The 17992-nt window shown below is 44.1% G+C and overlaps 1 protein-coding gene across 3 annotated transcripts in view; it reads left to right on the plus strand.

The window, feature by feature from the left end:
* cux2b (cut-like homeobox 2b) overlaps positions 1-17992 on the plus strand; it is an 85111-nt gene that overhangs the window by 60594 nt on the left and 6525 nt on the right. For 2 of the 3 annotated variants that reach the window (XM_047592567.1, XM_047592569.1), the window contains 13 exons: positions 6366-6506; positions 6702-6852; positions 8023-8099; positions 8390-8456; positions 10614-10662; positions 11353-11448; positions 12847-13038; positions 13131-13189; positions 13291-13339; positions 13582-13681; positions 14015-14644; positions 15617-15718; positions 15814-16703. In XM_047592567.1, coding sequence (XP_047448523.1) covers positions 6366-6506; positions 6702-6852; positions 8023-8099; positions 8390-8456; positions 10614-10662; positions 11353-11448; positions 12847-13038; positions 13131-13189; positions 13291-13339; positions 13582-13681; positions 14015-14644; positions 15617-15718; positions 15814-16703 — 2603 coding nt within the window. The remainder of the gene's footprint in view (positions 1-6365; positions 6507-6701; positions 6853-8022; positions 8100-8389; positions 8457-10613; positions 10663-11352; positions 11449-12846; positions 13039-13130; positions 13190-13290; positions 13340-13581; positions 13682-14014; positions 14645-15616; positions 15719-15813; positions 16704-17992) is intronic. The other variant, XM_047592568.1, reaches the window with a different exon arrangement.

Consider the following 17992-nt stretch of genomic DNA (forward strand, 5'->3'; position numbering starts at 1 on the left):
TTTTATGCAAAGCAACCTATTTAGACAATTAATTACGCTGACGTGTCTTTACAGCCCTGGTGCAAATTAGCATCCCTGAAGTACATTTCAACTAAAGAAGTTGATTTGGATGTGCGGTTTAATCACTAAATGGATGAGTCTGATCTTGGTGAGACAGCTAACTAACATCAGGGTGTACTTGTAGTCTATCAGGTCCTTTAGACAGAATGTGTCTGCAGATATGTGGTGCATTCAGGTGTCTCCATTGCCGCATATCTCTGTGCCTCTCCACCTGCAGCCAAACCAAGTCAGAGCAGTGAGTGTTTGTGCGTTGGGCAGTATCTGCCATCTGTGAGGAGGGCCTACAGTATCCTGTGCTTGTTTGTCACTGTACATCTTGCTGCTGGTGTCCAAGGTCACATCTCCCTCCACCCCCTCTCCTGCCCACCTCTCGCTAGAATGGATGACTCCAGGTACACCGGAGGACAGTCATTTGGCTGTGGCCCCACTTCATTTCTCTCCACCCCTCAAACACAACAGTGCGCTTTCCCTCCGTTCCCCCCAACAAACGCTACAGCTCATGTATTTTTAATCTTTTGACAGATGCAATTATTCTTTACATGCCGTGCTCGTTAATCTTAATGCAGTTATTACTATTCATTGCAGGACGTTTTTCCCCTCCTATTATTTCATTTGAAAGTGCCTCTCGATGTGTGTGTGCGTGTGTGTGTGTGCGCGCGCACACGTCCTTTTTTTTTGTGTGCCGACACTAAGGCCGCGGTCCAATCAGAGCAGGCCATCGGCGGAGTTAATGAATGCAAGAGGCGAACAAGGGAAGGAGGGGGAGGGGCACGCGGCGACTGCAGCTCAATATGTGACCTGTTGTATCTGGATATCATTAACATCTGGTCACATATCAGTTATCCACTTTGTTGTGTCTCACTATTGAATACAAATAACATATCCATTACGTTTGTGAGATTGCAGCGTGATACTTTTGTGCTTTGTTAATGCTCCGGTTCGATAGTAAGTAGAAAAACGGTAAACTCTGAACCAAAATAACTTCTTGATGCAAGTGATTGAAGAGATCTTTTTTTCCTTTTTTTTGTCTCCTTTCATGAGGCCCCTAAGCCAAGATGTCAATCCACTGGAGTGTTTCATTAGCGTTCTATATTTTGATTTGCCTGTGACATCTCCCCATGCTGTGCAACTGTAACTCCTACCCAGTCTGGGGCTTGAAAGAGGCCTGTTAACAGTGTTTCTCTAACAATGTTTATATCACCTCCGCACGGTTTTGATCAGCGCACATAAACACGTCCTGATCATTGAACGCTGAGAAACAGTGGCAGCTTCTGCCCAAATTCATCGGTTTCCCAGAGATGAACCCAACTTCCTCTTTTTCTTCCTCTCCTCCTCGCCGCCTCATTCTCCTCTGGAGCGTGCGAGCGTGTGTGTGTCTCCGTGTGTGTGTGTGTGTGTGTGTATGTGAGGCGTTTGAACGTTGCCGTTTGTTGCCACCTCTGTGAGAGCAGCGAGGCCCTGTCGCCAGGGGCGTAGCCCTGAGACTGACGCTCCAGGTGTTTGCTCTTCCTCGCCTCCTCTCAGTACACACACTCATCCCTCAGGATCCTCCCTGCTCCCCCTCTCCTTTAGAACACAGCTCCTTTTATCTGAGCGGGGAGCTCACCGAGACTTTGTGAAGATTCAGATCTGAATACACCCCTCTAAGTGTGTGTGTGCGGTGGGCCTACGGCATGTCTGAGTTGTGTGTGTGTGTGTGTGTGTTAGGAGAAATGTTGTGACAACAGTGCTTGCTAGTGGTGACCACTGGTACTACGGAGGAGCGCAAGTACAAGCAGCTTTTTGTCACGATGAGGCACATGCCGTCTTGTGTTATGAGATGGCTCTAAGTGTCTTACATATTCACATCAGATGTTTCCCTCGGCTATGAGATTATCTGAACAGAACAGACTGACCTTAGTAATTCAGAGTCATTCAAATGCATAAAGAATAGTTGTCCTTCTCCAACCCCCCCTACCCACATACAAATGGAGGCGCCAGCAAGAGAGGCCTGCAAGGCACAGCGAGCTGGCTTTATTGTAATTGTGCAGCTGAGTACCTAGAGTCAGGATGAGAGCGAAGGAGAAGTGCCTCGTGCATTTGTGGCAGTCTGTTGGAAAATAAGGGGCATATAAAAGCTGATGGAAAATGAAAGCTCTCTGGGCGGGACGAGATTATGCACAAGTGATTAATAAGAGCAGTAATAAACAAAGGCCCAGGAGATGTTTGAGGTGCTTAATAATGCATTATGTTCATAAAAGAGCCGGGCCTCTCCAACTGATCCCCGTGGAGTAGGAGAACCCAGAGGGACCAGGAGAGAGTGTGCTCTTAAAAGATGGCAGCTGTGTGTGTAGGAATGTCTGTGTGTGTGTGTGTGTGGGTACCTGAGCGCTGATAAGACGTAACCATGGGATTCAGAAATCTAAAGACAACAGATGTATTTGATGTTGATGTTAATTCATTGCGATTCCACTTACACGTCTAATAAATAAGACAGGGAAGTGGATGGTTTTATTTTTGTATAATTTCCAATGAAGTTTGGTTTGGATGTCATTGCCACTTTTTTTTTTTTTTCAAAGCATGCTCTCGTGTTAATTTTAAATGCTGTCTAGCTCTAGTCTTTGTTCCTAGGCTGCACTCTTTGTTCTGAGCTTTAAAATGTCTTGGTATTGATGTCATTCCTTCTTCGTCCTTCAGTCTGTCAAACAAAGACATGGAACAGCAATGAAAAAGAACAGGTTAAAAAGTTTCTCTTTCAGCTTTGTTTTGTTCGCGCACAAAAGCCGCCGCTTCTCGCAATCCAGTTTTTTCCCTCCACCTATCTTTTTTATTTTCGTATACTCTCACTCCTCCTGCCACTTCAAAGTAAAGCAAGACTTCGGTTTGCTATCTGAATATCAAATGCTCGTTGGTTTAAAATATGCCCCAAACAGAGAAGTCTTGTTTCTGAATTTGTCGCGCGCAGTTTGTGTTTTTTCTAATTGAAACTAATCCTTGACAGACAGAAGAAGAGAGGCAGCAGTTTATTCTACACATGTTATATCGCTTTACATTGTGTGTGAAGGTGGAAGACCAAAGTTCTGTCAACCTAGTTTTGGTCCTTGACAACAATATTACAGCAGTGTTACTATTTGTTGCAGCAGCGCCATAGCGTGTTTATGGACCTTGAAGTCCACTCAGAGGAAAAAAAAACAAGACTGTTTTGAATGAAAAGAAAAAACCTTGGAGCACAGCCTTGTAAATTAATTTGTTCGTGTTGTATGATGGGAACACAGCTGGCCTCATTAACATGCGCACAACAAATAATTATGGCGTTTTTTTTCTCTCTTCAGCCAGCCAATGCTTGGCTAATGGGCTTGCTGGGTTAATTATGTCAGAGCGTAATTACACAGGGCCCAGGGAGACATAATGGTGCACCCTACTGCGCCCACACCGCCTAATGATGGTGTATCGCTGACAGGGCCAAGACGGACCGCCCCGACACACCTGCTTGTCTTGGCGCATAACACCCTCGTCCACCCCCACCCACCAAGACACACATCCCCCAACCTGCACGTCCCCGTCCGTGGCGCCACCCGCCGTCCGCTGAGCCGTCCAGCTCCCGCTCGCTGTGGGCTCACCCGAATGCAGTAGCTTCCTCCCACTTTGAGATGTGCAATAGCACAGAAACAGCAACGCCGTGACCACAAGGAAGCAGCTACAGGGTAGAAACCTCATTATCGCTCAGCCAAAGTGATGAAACTCAATATCAATACAGCCGAGAAGTGCAAAAAAACTAAAGACCCATGCTAACTTTTGTTAGCTATTAGGGTTTATTACATTATAAACTTGGGTCTTGTTTATGTTATTTTGATTTTCTTTCCTTACATTTTGTAGTTTCTAATTAGGAACGCACACACTACACACCAAAAACCTCAGCAAGTTTGAGCGCAGATTTGCCATTCATCCCGTTTCCTCCATTTATAGTCTGTGATCACTAGTGACTTCTAGTGGATACAGAAAATTATAAAAGGAAATGTGTGTGAACGGGAAAACGTCAAAAACAACTGAAATATAGAATTTGATATACTTCACTGGTTTAATTTCCATTTGCTCTGCTTCATTGACAGTTCATAGTTTACCTGAAGACGTCCACCATATTTTTCTGACATTTATTATTCTCTTAAATATCTGCACTTCGGACCCTGTTAAAAGAGGTCAGATGGTGTAAGTAATGAACGGATGAAGAAAAATATCCCTCCTAGTTTAATCTCAACTTCTTCGGAAGCGCTAGTAATGCTTACTCTCGTCAGCGTCTGCGATTCCTGCTGATATGGACCTGTACTCACCAGAGAAAATGATGTATTAAATGTCCCGTGATTTATTAGCTTAAACGAGCTGCCGTTGCCCAATCACTTATCATGACCTCAGAGCAGACATCCAATCATCCATAATTAAGATGAGGGATGATTTAAGAATTGGATGGTTTATTTGCACGCAGGCTGCCTCCTACATAAAGCCTCGTCAGCTACCGTATATTTTTTCGATCAACAGGAATAATTTGAGTTTTTTGGTTGGTGTTGAATTCCTGTTTCAGGCTTCGTGCGGTGGATTTTCCATCAGCGCTGCTCTAAGAAGGCGCTCCAGTGTTTCTTATTAGCTACATCAATTAGTAGGTCTATTTTTCAAAGTTATCAGCAGTATTTCTGGACTCTCTTTCAGTAACTGTAGATCCTGAGCCCTTGGAGAATATCCCCGCTGCTCCTCTTTGATGGGGGTTAATTTTGTATACAGACTTTAGTTATATCCCTTCACTTTAAATTTGACTTTACTTTACTCCCCTGCCAATGATTGATAATCCTGGCTTGTCCATGTGTGAGAGATCCCTTACTATAATCTCTGTCCTTTGATCATTAAAAGTTGAAAGGATATATGGGAAAGAGGCTGATAAAGTGATTTCTGTGACAGTGGGTCGATGGAATAGCAGAGCTTTAAGTCATCCTGTTTGTCTTAGAAGAGCTGTGCTCTTAATAGTGATGTCCCTTGTGACTGATGCAATATCTCCGCCGTTGGTGTAACAATGGATGCAGACAATGTTTGACTGTAAACGGTCCTGGGAAAAATAGCTCAATCAATTAAATGGCCCAAAATGTTTGTCTGATGAAAATGCAGATATGGCGAGCTGCAATGTATGACCACGATTTCAACAAATTGCACATTCCAGAAGTTTCAGCTCTCTGATGAGCGTTTATTTTCGTGGCCTGCCGGCTCAGAGTTTGCATTCTCTCGGTGGCATCTGGCAAAGTTTAAACGTCTGTGGCTCCAACTTCTTATGAAAAGTCACTTCAGTCAGTGCCCATACTGACGACGGGATCCAATCGGGTTCCACACAGACGTCTAAGATGAGCGGATGAAAGCTGTGGGAGAAAAGTTTGTGCAGCAAAGCAGCGATTTTCCTCCTCTTTTAGAGTTTTGAAGGGCTCCGGTGTGTGTGTGTGTGTGTGTGTGTGTGTGTGTGTGTGTGTGGGTGAGTGCGTAAGTGTGCGCGTGACTCCACATCCTGCCTCCCCCCTCGTCAAGGAGCTCCCCTGAGCTTCCTTCTCTGTGCTTTGGCACTAGAAGTCACCTCCTTTGGTGTTCGGCAGGCAGGTACACAACAGGAGCAGCTCTCTCTCTCTGAGCTGTTGAACTTTTCGGGAGGGGAAGAAAGGGAAGGGGAAGATTAAAAACAGCCCTGTGATGTGGAGTGCCGAGCTGCCTCCTGAGAATTCCTGGCATAATAATTTAAATGATCAAATGATACAGAGGAGACTTGTTAGCTGAGAAACAGCCTCCTAGTTGGCCCCATGGGCCCGGTGCTGCCGCACATGCATTGCAAAACAGCTCCTCTGTTGTGCTAAAGAATCCCGCTTTTTTTAACCCCCCTTTTCAGGAGCAGACTTTTTCTACACTTTGCCTAGGTGTATACTTGGGACTTAAGTCTCCGTCGCGCATTTGTTGTAATCTTCTCGCCGTCTTTGCCGTTCATCAACATGTGAGGAAACTCATTAGATTTGATTTTTGTACATGTGAAGGGTCGGAACGGCACTTGTGTCATTAGGTCCAGCCTGTGAAATTTTCAAAGGCGGCTGAGTGGGAAAAGTCTAAGAGTCACTCTTTGGAAACAAGTCTCGGTGGAATAGTCTGCCTCTGTTGGAACTGCGATGCAGAACACTCTGTAATGTGCTTTACAGGCAGCGCACACAGTAAAACAGCTATTTTGCTTTTTTGAAAAGTAGGAGTGTGTGGATATCATGTGAATCTTAGTAGTTATTTCTGCAGAGATTTGTTTGCCTGCGTTTCCACAGATCCAGCTCCTTTGCTGGAGGCCTCACATTCCCTGGAGGAAAGGCTGCAACAACTTCAGAGTTCGGCCCCAGACAGCGAGGCCCTGGTACGAGAGATCACTAGGCACTGGAAGAAACACCTGGAGTGCCTTGAAAAGACAGGTCAGGAAAATTCATCACGTACATCAGGGAGCTCTCATGTGCTAGAAGGCTGATTGAAATGAACCTGGTCTTGATTTATACCAGAATATCTGAAGAAGTATGGAAAATAGTCAATTTATGACGGCTATTTCTAATAAAAATCAGCTTTACGTCAATACCAGAGCACTCACTTGGCAGCTGTCTTCATCCTCACAGAGCCTGCTGAAGACGGTCCAGCAGGCTCAGGATCAGCAGTGGCCCCAGAATTCGGCTCCCCAGCTTCCCTGATGACTCCAAACAGCACACCGGCTCCGGGGGCCCCAGACTCCCCACAGCAGAACTACCAGGACAGAGCTGAAGACCGAGGGTGAGAACCAGTGACTAATCCTCATTAAACATCCACTTTATGAACTTCAAGACGGTCAAAATGTTTGAAACTTTTTCCAGCGTCCAATTACAACTCTTTCTGCTTATTAAAACAGATGTGTATGATGTAAAATCTCTGACTGACTTTTCACTTTTCTTAGGGAATCAGTCAGTGAGTTTACATGCACGTGAAAAAAACTAATTATTGCCTTAATCGGACTATGACAGGAGAACTTAAGTGCATGTAAACATGTTACTCTGATTAAAATCAGACTTCTCATTATCCGATTGAGACGCCCAGATAATGTGATTGGAATCGGAGTTTTCATTGGATAATGCGTGTGCGCATGCTCCACAACCACTGCGCTGGCGTGTGACCACGGAACAAACAATCCAAGAAAGCAGGGCGTAGAAGAAGAAGAAGAGAAACTGAGCCGCTAGAAGAACCGTCTGATGCATAGCGCGGGTCTTACCTGTACCAGAAGTACAGGATTGTACAAGATTAAAAAATGTACTATTATCTGTCTGGCTGTTGTTAGGGTTAGGGTTAGGGTTAGCCGGTCCATCGCATGAACGACTCTTGTTTATTGTATCACGTAATAGGTCAACCGGAAATCGGGCCGTATTAACGTGGTATTAACCCGCTGGAAAGACACTTATCGCCACCTAGTGTGGAGGAGGAGAACAGTTATTCGATTTTCTTGAGCTGCATGTAAACTGGGACAAGGACTGTAGTCAGAAAGTCAAATTTTGAGCATAGCTCGATTAAGCTCTGCATGTAAACGCACTGACTGTGGATAAAAAAAGTACCACATGCAGTTTGTAGACATCAGTTATTTATACTTTTGACTTCCAGCGTGCATGTCCTCTATTGGTGGAAGGAGGTTGGGATTGGTACTTTTTTGTATTGTGGACTGAAGTGTTATTCAGGTCATCATTTTCATCATATCTTGAAGAAGTTTCACTATCATCCAAGTGTTTTTTTTTTTTTTTTTTTTTTTACTGTATTTTTACTTTGCACTTGAATCTCACATGACAAGGGTCTGTTAGGTATCGTTATCAGTAACTGGGGGATTTTGTTCAGATTAACCTGGGTGGTTTTGTGTCATTGTAGTGTTTAAATCTGTGTTTGCGATGTAGAGAAGGATCTGACTGAGTTTTTTTCTCTCAGGGAGGAGGAGAGCTCTGAAGTTAGTATGGCTGCCAGACTATCAGAGGCCGATGAGAAGATCAAAGTTCTGCATACATGTAAGTGGTTTAAACAATGGCCAGTACCGGAGCCGTTTAATTTAACATCAGCCTATTAAGGAGCCGTTACTGTCAGAATTGCAGTATGGTGCCCCCTGCTAAATTTATTTTTAGATTGTTGAGCTTTCCTATGTTAGTTGCTGTTAGTCGAGACATAACTAACAGTTTTTGGACATGAACGAAAAAATAAACATCTCCAAAAATCGGATTGTTTTAAGAGTGATGTAGCTTTAAGGTCAAAGTTCATGTCTTTTTTTTTTAAAGTTAATATCTCACTTCCCTCTCTCCAGCTTTGAATACTGCACAGACAGAACTGCTGGACCTGCGGTGTAAATACAACCAGGAGATGACGAACAAGTAAGAATCTGCCTCATGTCTATTTTTCTGACAGACTTTCAAACAACGTCCCTTTCCTCCATCCTGCATCGGGATGGCTACACGCCGCCATCAGTGTGGCCTTCCTCACTTGCGCCTCTTGTAGCATTTCAAGTGCTGAAGTCGCTCTTATTTTGCCTACATAGACTCATCTAGAGCGTAGAGCTGAGGAATGCCATTGTGGAGGCAGAGAGTGAGAGTGACTCAGCCACTAATGCAGGTCGATGAGAGAGGTCTGTGTTTGCCTTCACTGGCAGCTGGGCCTTGACAGCCCTCAAGAAGAATTGCTCCATTTAAAGATTGCTTCAGAAAACACTCTACCTTGTCCTGGTCTTTGAGCGCAATGTATCCACTGCACGCCTGAAATGAATCTGAGCTTGTATGAAGGATGTCGATAGACATTCAAAGTAAACACTCCTTTGTTTGGGTTGTGCTCCAGAGCACAGTCAGCGGCTGCTAATGGATTTTCTCCCAGGCTTAATCCATGGCGCAATTGAACTGATGTTTCTGGACCCACTGCCATCCATTTTCTTGGATTGGACACATTTTCAGATTGGCCTTACCTTTTGCACAGAACTGTAGTTTGAAAGACCATCTCCATTATGTGGGCTGTCATACAGTATGTGTGTCATCCTGGTCACATTCCCGTGGCCCGGCAGTATCAACGCTGACCCCAGATCTCCAGCTGCAGTTATCCCTCCCTGACCCCTACCTCCTGAACACCGAGCCGGCGTCTATTACTCTCGCTGACTGTTTCCTCAATGTTGATAAGAAAGACTATTTGTCTGCTTCGGCTTGAGTAGCCGAGCAGGTAATCAATACAAAACATTTTCCGTACTGCACAAGTTCATTAAACGTGGCGCTGACACCTGTTAGTGTTTGCTGTCAGCGGGGCGCCATCTGTCCTGGCCTTATTGATAGGACCTGGTCACAGCCAAGACCCTCTGAAACCAGGTCTCTATCACACAACACTGATGATCATTAACTCCAAGAATAGCTTTCAGACAGTTTTATTGGACTGATCCCATGTCTCAGTGTGGAAATACTGGAAGATATATATATATATTTTTTTTTGTAACAAATGATCCTTTTGGAGAAATACAAATTTAGGTAATCACACCATGAGATACTGACAGGTAGGTGCTAACATGAAAGAAAATGTAGGCATGGCTGTATGGATGTAGTGAGTTTAATGTAGCTTTAACAAAAAAGTGCTACTATCTCCCGAAACTTGAGAAACCTATGTGCATATTTAAATCAATCACAGCCCTCCTCGTTAATTCATTCCTATCTACCTTTTGAAAATCTCGTCCCTTGTGTGCAAAATGAAACTACTGAACTTCAAACAACCTCATGAATAATCCTGCTGAGCTTCTGTTTAAATTAGACGACTCTGATTGTTAGATGCTGGAGTTTGAGCTCAAGAGGAAATGAGTCACATGCATCCACTCGCTGCTTCGCCGCCACGTAGTGACCGGTCACCTGAATTACTGAAGTCAGAAAACTTGTTTAATCAGTTTTATTTCTAGCTAGTATCGGTGGTCTTTAATGACCACGAAAGGTCTTTATATTTGACCTTTTTAAAGCAGATTATGACATGTGCGTATATGCGCAATATTGAGTATTCTTGGGTTTTCCGGACAAGGCTTAGAAACAAAATCCTTCTGGGAGGTATAAGGAAAGTTTAATTTAAAAGTTAAATTAATTAAAACAAAATTTTTAAAATACATCCCTTTTTTCAGTGACTAATGAAATATTTCCTGCGGGGTTGTAGCGACACTGCGGGAATTTGGACACGTGACCTCATTATTTCAAAAATCTGAGTGTCAGCAAAGAGGCAATGATCAATGATCATAGTGTTTCTTAGGTACAAGTAGGTAACATACTGTAACAAATATGACTTTGATATATTTTATGATGTTGTTGAACTGTACTTCAGACGTTTATATCATACAAATCAGTGAATGGATTTTACTCTGTATATTTAGATTTCCTGAAATATGTAAGTATTTTTAATTTGTAGAACTCAGACATTTTATTTTTATTTTAGATTATTGCACGATTAACAAAATGTGTGATAACAATACAGCTCGCTGTTTATTGAAAAAGTGAGTAATCTTGTGTGCGTGTGTGTTTCAGGACAGAGGAGGTTGGCGCCATTATGGCAAATCTTGAGAAAGCAAACCAGGTGAGTGCAGTCTTCCTGTGCACTGCTCTGATTGAGATGCTCCTTCGTTAAGGTAATCACTCCTGTAATCAAGCCTTAGCTTTAATTAGACACCCTCCGTCCTGTGCACCCCCCTTCCTCCCCCTTTCTACCTCCCCTCCCCTGAGCCTGTGATTAGTGAGTGTAAACCTGAGCCCCCGTCGGTGGGCGCACTATGGCAGCACGGCTCCACTCAGCAGAGAACAGGAGACTGCCGAGCACGATTGATGCCGGAGTGCCGAACGCCGGGGTTCTTAGTTATCTCATTGCCTTGATTGCTTCCTATCCCGGTGATGCTTCTTTTCTTCTGCCTCTTTCTTCTCCCCTCTGCTTTCCCCTCGCACTCTTTTTTCCTCACTCTGCTACTCTCTGCCAGCAGCTCCTAGATAAATGTTCTCAAAATGAATCATTAATTAGCAGGCCGGGTGTGACAGAGCAGGTAAACAGTTTGGGGAATAAAGTGGGCTGACTAAACAGCCCCCTCAGCAGAATAAACCGGTGGCTGCACTCGTCTGCTCGGGCCCCTGCTCAGGTTTTCACTCGGCTTTAAATTTCCGAGCAAGGGCGCCTCCTTTGATTTATGTATGTGCTCTCACCTTGATCATCTCATTAGCCAATTGATGTGGCTGGTGTATGAAAACTCTAACGCTGTGATACCATGTCTGTGCGCAGAGAGCGGAAATGGCTCAGAGGGAAGTGGAGAGGCTAAAGGAGCAGTTAGCCAGTGCCACCATGGGAAGCAGCCACCCAGCAGAGGGTACTAGCCGGGTAAGACTACCACTACTTCACTACAGTCAGGCTACAAATGCGAAAGATTTTATTACAATCCATGACCATTTATTGTGAGACGATCATGCGGTGTTATTTATGGGCCATAACATTATGACTACAGACAGAGGAAGTGAATAATACTGATAATTTCAGTGGTTATCAGCCGTTATCAAGGCACCTGTCATCGTATGGGTTATATTAGGCAGATTTTGTCAAGTGTTGGAAGTGGGGAAAATGTGGAAGGATTTATGACTGGGTAAGAGCATCTCCCAAGCTGCATCTCTTGATGGGTTTTCCTGGTCCGCAGTAGTCAGTTCCCAGCAAACGTGGTCCAGGATAAAGAAAAACACAAGATCTACACCCTCTTGTTGAAATGTAATTCTCTCATGGTAACGATGATGATGAATACGGTGACGACGCCGCTCTCAGCAGTTTAATGCGCCCTACCACAAAGGAAAAGTGGTTCAGAAATGGATTGAGGAACACATGTTGAAGACCTCCAAATTCCCCAGATATCCATTCAGCCATGCATCTGTGGGATCCAATCTATGGAGGCCCCACCTTGAAGCTTGCATGACTTAAACGATCTGCTGGAAACATCTTGGTGCCAGATACCACAGCGCACTCTCAGAGGTGCTGAGTCCGTGCCTCAATGGGTCAGGACTGTTTTAGTGGTAAAAAAAAAGAAGAGGGACCTACACAATATAGGTGGTCATAATGTTATCGCTATTTGATGTAGAAGTTTTTATTGTTTTTAAAGCACTCACGAAACCATTTCGGCATTCAAATTACATCGTAATGCATCATTGATAAAACCATTGATTAGATTGATGGATAATTATTTAATAATATAAAGCAGGCAGAGACTAATCCTGCATTATAAGTAGCTTTACCTCTGGTACTTTAGGTACATTTTGAATTTTAATCTGCCTCTACTAATGCTTTTCTTTTTTTATTATCATTACGACTATATGCAGTAACCATTACTCTGGTAACTTTGCAGTGTGTCATTTTCTTTTTCTTTGTTTATCTATGTATTGGATATTTGTTTGTCAGCCAGTTGTAATACTGCCAATTCATTCTTAGACGGAGAATTAAACATTGCAAAGGATGAGCACCACAACATAATTTTGTTATGTAGAGATCTTCACATTATGAGATGTTAGATTAATTTCAAATGGAATAAAAATGTTGAATCTGTTCCCTTATCAAACTCTTGAATTTATTAAAATATCGTATTAAATTTGACCTCCTCATCTTTGCAGAAGTCATACATTTTCACATTCCTATCTCTGACTAACATCATAACATCACCGCTGCAGAGGTTGTGATTAACTGCCCTCACTTCCTTCATCACTTTACCGCCCTCCCCCTCACACCCTTCTTCCCTGTCAGGAGAAGAACGAGAAGGGCGACGTGTTGCCCTCCCAGCTGGAGGCCGCCTTGCTGGCTAAAGACCGCGAAATCCTCCGCCTCCTCGAAAATATTCAGCGGCTGCAGTTCACGCTACAGGAAGTTCAGGAGACCTCAGCCAATCAGATTCTAGAGCTGGAACGCCAGCTGGCTTACAAGGCCGAAGCTATCGAGGTACGGGGGTGACAAAAACATCCACTGTTCTCCGTGACTCTGATGAATAATGAGTCTGAGTGAAACGTGTTTCTTTTCTTTTTTCATTTCAGAGATTAGAAGCTAAACTGCAATCCCAGATCGACTATGAAGAGATTAAAACTGAGCTCAGGTGATAATCGGTGTAGTGGGAATGTGTCACTGATTCACAATAAGTTAATATATGTAGATCTGAACATATGACTTTGTCTGCATGTTTGTTTCTATCTCTAGTATCTTAAAAGTAATGAAGCTGGCTTCTGCAAATGGCAGCTCATCTCAGGTATTTATACTCCTGCACAATCTTACTGTCCACACAACATTTTATTTTAACAAAAGAAGCATTTTTTTCCACAGAAGACCTGGTTGGTTTCCTCTTAATGTTTTCTAGTGTCTGGGAATTAAAACCTGCAGCAGTGCCATTGAATGCCTCACTGATCCATCATCCATTATAAGGATATCGACAGCCGCTGTAATTGATTAATCGAAAATTAACATCTTGTGTGTGTGTGTGTGTGTGTGTAGGATTCTGCCAAAGCTGCAGAGGCTCTTCTGCTGGATAAAGAGGTGTTTCTTCCATCTCACAAATACCTGTTGGATAAGACCCGAATATTGCACAGCAATGGTAAATAAATGTCTCTCAAGCATAATTTTCGGTCGGTTTTAAATGGTTTAGTGCACAAGCTCGTGCAGTTTTGAGAGGCAGCAGGTTTTGTCATCCTCTAAAACCTCCCCGTAGCTCACTCAGTGCTTGGCGCTCACTGGTCAGACTCAGTCGATTCTGTAGTGGATTTTTCTCAGATTTAAATCTCTCTGTATAAAATGATGTAATGTGGATTTGCAAGGCTGGAAAGCAAGTGAACGATAACAGTTAATCTGATTTCACTGTTGCGAGAGCCGTGAAGTTGTTTGTGTCGTATACAAGCTAAGTGAGGGAGAATGTGTTTTCTGTCATCAGATGACGACCATTCTGAGGATGCAGGCAGGGAGACAGGCCGACCACCCGCCTCCCACTCGTCCTCCTCTCAGGCAGACAGTCAGGCCTCCCCTAGCCCTGGACCCCCTACCCTGGACGGTTCCTCCTCCAGCCACGATCTCCCCCGTCCCTTCTCTGTGTCGCCATGCTCCGGGGACCGACTGTCAGGAGACCACATCCTCCACAAGCAGCTCCTCTCCCCACACTTTAAAAAGGAGGGCCTCATGGCTTTCCCCACCGCCCTCTATGCAGCCAAAGTTGCCCTCATGTCATCCTCTCAAGGGTCCGTGGGGGCGGGAAGCGTTGACGCCGGCTTGCCCAGCGACCAGTCAGAAAGCGGCAGCTCGACTGCAGGAGACGATGACCAACTGGACACAGCAGAGATCGCCTTCCAGGTGAAAGAGCAGCTGCTGAAGCATAACATCGGCCAGCGCGTGTTTGGCCACTATGTGCTCGGCCTCTCCCAGGGCTCGGTCAGTGAGATCTTGGCAAGACCCAAACCTTGGAGGAAGCTGACTGTGAAAGGCAAAGAGCCTTTTATTAAGATGAAGCAGTTCCTCTCTGATGAACAGAACATCTTGGCACTGAGGACCATCCAGGTCCGCCAGAGAGGTGAGTGGAAGACACTGTGACAGAAAACAAAATAAATAGGTAGCAGACAGTATTAAGTTAGATAAAGTATGCAGCAGGGGACCCTTTTTAATTTAGTTTTTGTCAAATAAGCAATAGGCAGATCCCATCAAAACATCCAAACTAACAATGATCGATCACATTGATTGCATTTGTAGCCAAATTCTGATTGAACCAGTTGTGTCATAGTGACTTTTATAAACAGATCAGTGGACTTCATTAAAATAATCATAAGCGCTTACTTCTGGAGCAACAAAAGTGTATTAATCCACAAGGGAAAATAGTTCCCAGCAAATATACAACATACTCCTGTATAAGCAATGTGTGCTGAGAGCTGCAGATGGCTTTCTATTTTTGTGTGTTCGCGTGTTGAGTCTTTTTATAGGAAGTGTACAGCAAGTCAAAACTAAACATGCACCTACAAGTAGTTTTGCATAAGCAAATTGTAATTGTCCCCAACCCTCACCATTGTTTTGCCTTTCAATCACATGCTTAACAGGTGTTGCTATGTGCGGCCAAATCTACCAAAATAATAATTTCAGAAAAAGCTCTTTTCAAACGGTTGTTGACTTAGAGTCTACGGAGCTGCCATGTACCAGTACGTATTTTTAGCACAGACGCAATAGTGCTGTCTCATTCTGGTGGCTTAGCTCTTGGACCTATGTATGCTTAAACCTTCTAATCTACTTGGACCTCATCCTTTACTACTTCACGGCTTCCTCTGCCATGTTTATAGTGTTACTTCTAAACTTTGTTTTCTCCCTAGATTCACTGCGTTTGAAAGTTGAGCTTCCCGTATACTGCAACCTCAGACAGCACGCGCTCAAAGGCAGCCATTGATCTAGCAGTCAAAAGCAAAGCCTTGGAACTGCTCTCTGATCAACCATCCCACTCACCCCCTCCTTTCTCCTCCCTCTCTCTGTCTCTATCTCTTTCTGTTACCCTCTGTGGCAGGGAGCATCACTCCACGCATCCGAACTCCTGAAACTGGGTCAGACGACGCTATTAGGAATATCCTAGAGCAGGCCAAGAAGGAGATCCAGTCCCAGAGGGGAGGTGAGGATTAAGCTGCGAGTTATAAGTCACAGTTTAAAGCTGTATTGACTTCTGCATTTATTGACAATGATTTTGATTATCTATTTTGATCATAGATTGGAAAGGAGATTTGAGAGTGCATCAGTGTCAGCGTGTGGGTCTTTCTTGTTTAGGTGATGGCAAGTCATCTCTGAACAGCTCATCAGGCAGAAGCAGTAACGGGGCAGGTAGCAGCTCTGACGAAACCATAAAAAACATCCTAGAACAAGCTAGAAGGGAGATGGAGGCCCAGCAGCAGGCCCTAATGGAGATGGAGGTGTGTGGGAGGGCGTCAACTGCCAGCTCAGGGGTCCAAGTGGAACGTCTGGGTCCCCCTGAGCGCTCCAGGGGCCTGCCTTTACCCATCTCCATCAAACAGGAGGAGGGGGGCTGTGTTACCGTGTGCATGGCCAACTCCATCAGCAGCCCCCAGACACCACTCAGTGTCCTCTCCCCGGCTGCTTTCGTCCAGAATATCATCCGCAAAGTCAAATCTGAAATTGGGGAAGCAGGAACCTACTTCGATCAGCACTGGTCTCAGGACCGAGGCTCTTTGGGACTTGGAGTTAGCTCTCGGCCTTTCAATTCGGTCTCTCCCGCCTTGTCTTCAGCTTCTTCTGGACCATCGGCCCTACCCCGACCCTGGCCCCGTCTGGAGAACGGCGAGGGGCTTCCCAACAGTGAGGAGGCCTCTGCGGCTGAGGACGAGCTGGGCCTGGGCAGACCAGTGGAGGTGAAGGTGGAGTCAGATACCTCAGTGAGCGGTGAATCCCCAGGACCTGGACCAGGACGTCTTTCCTACTACCCAGCATATATACCCCGTGCGCTGAAGCCCACCGTGCCCCCCCTGACTCCAGAGCAGTATGAGATGTACATGTACAGGGAGGTGGACACCATTGAGCTGACCAGGCAGGTGAAGGAGAAACTGGCGAAGAACGGCATCTGTCAGAGGATCTTTGGTGAAAAGGTCAGATGTTATTCATATAAATGCGTCCATGCTGCAGTATTAACTGTTAACTGTGAATACAACAACGCTTACTTACAGCAAGATGAGAATACTCTCTATTAACAATTATGATCTGCATTTAAGATTAAACTGAATATGTTTTCATGGGAGTCACAAACTAGTGATTGCAATGATCCATAGACAAAAAATTAAAGTCATTTGTCATGTCCCATGGTTTCAGATCTTCATTCAGTCTGAATTTGACTGGGGTAACCTCAGTAAACACAAAACACATTTTAATTATTTCAACAAACAAAGAAAAAAGAGGACACATGAGTAAAAAAGTAATCGCCTCTTTTAAATGCAATAACAGGTCCCACTAGTTTAGCAGCAATTTCTGGTGCCCTTTATAATTTGATAAAAGTACCTCACATCTCTGTGAAAGACTTTTAGCCAAGACAGAGACATCAAGCTTCCCGTGATAATATCAAATCCTGAGCATCCCCACAAGGGCCTCACATTCATCTTATGTATAGTGTACATCCTAGCTTTTAGTCTGACTATAACCTACATTGTCCAAAAAGTTCCCATTTTAATTAGCCTCCCTGAGCCTTATGGTGCTTTTCTCCAAGGATGAGATGGAACTGGATTTTACTTTGCTTTTCTGTCTTTTTGAATCCTGGTAAATGGTTGCCAGGTCACTAGTGAAAACGCTAACTCTAAGACACAAACTCCACCTTCAAGATTGTTCCATTTTTCAAGTTGAAGTCAGCATGAGAAAGGTGGTAATTCAACTGGATGGTTATTTTCTAGGATGTATTTTGTGGTGCCCTTAGACAGCATTAAAATTAAATTCAAAAGTGTCTGTTATTTAGCCTAGTCCACGGACTAAAATTAGGTTGTCAGAATAATAGAACACATGTACAATGCAATACAGTGCAATTTAATTTTTAGTACTATAAACCACAGTTATTCTAAGTAAAAGCTGAATGTCTGGTGAGTGAATATTTTGTACTTTTCTACTTTAGTGGTACTTATAGGGCTTTACAATTTTTCTCATTCGCACACACACTCATGTCAGTAGTGGTGCCATTATAGGCGTCTTACCGAGGACATGCCAACCACCTATTCTACCATCTGAGCCACAGCCATCCGGGCATCACCAATGTACAACACTATTCTCTGCGCTGATAGCTCTCGCTGTGGTTTAGTGGGTTTGTAAGTCTTCACAGAGTATTGGGTTTTAATAGTTTATCTCCTCTGGAATTTCCTTTGTGGGACTGTGAGCTTCTAAGAGTTTGATGCTGAAC

This window comes from Mugil cephalus, chromosome 8 (assembly GCF_022458985.1).
Source record: "Mugil cephalus isolate CIBA_MC_2020 chromosome 8, CIBA_Mcephalus_1.1, whole genome shotgun sequence".
NCBI lineage: Eukaryota > Metazoa > Chordata > Actinopteri > Mugiliformes > Mugilidae > Mugil > Mugil cephalus.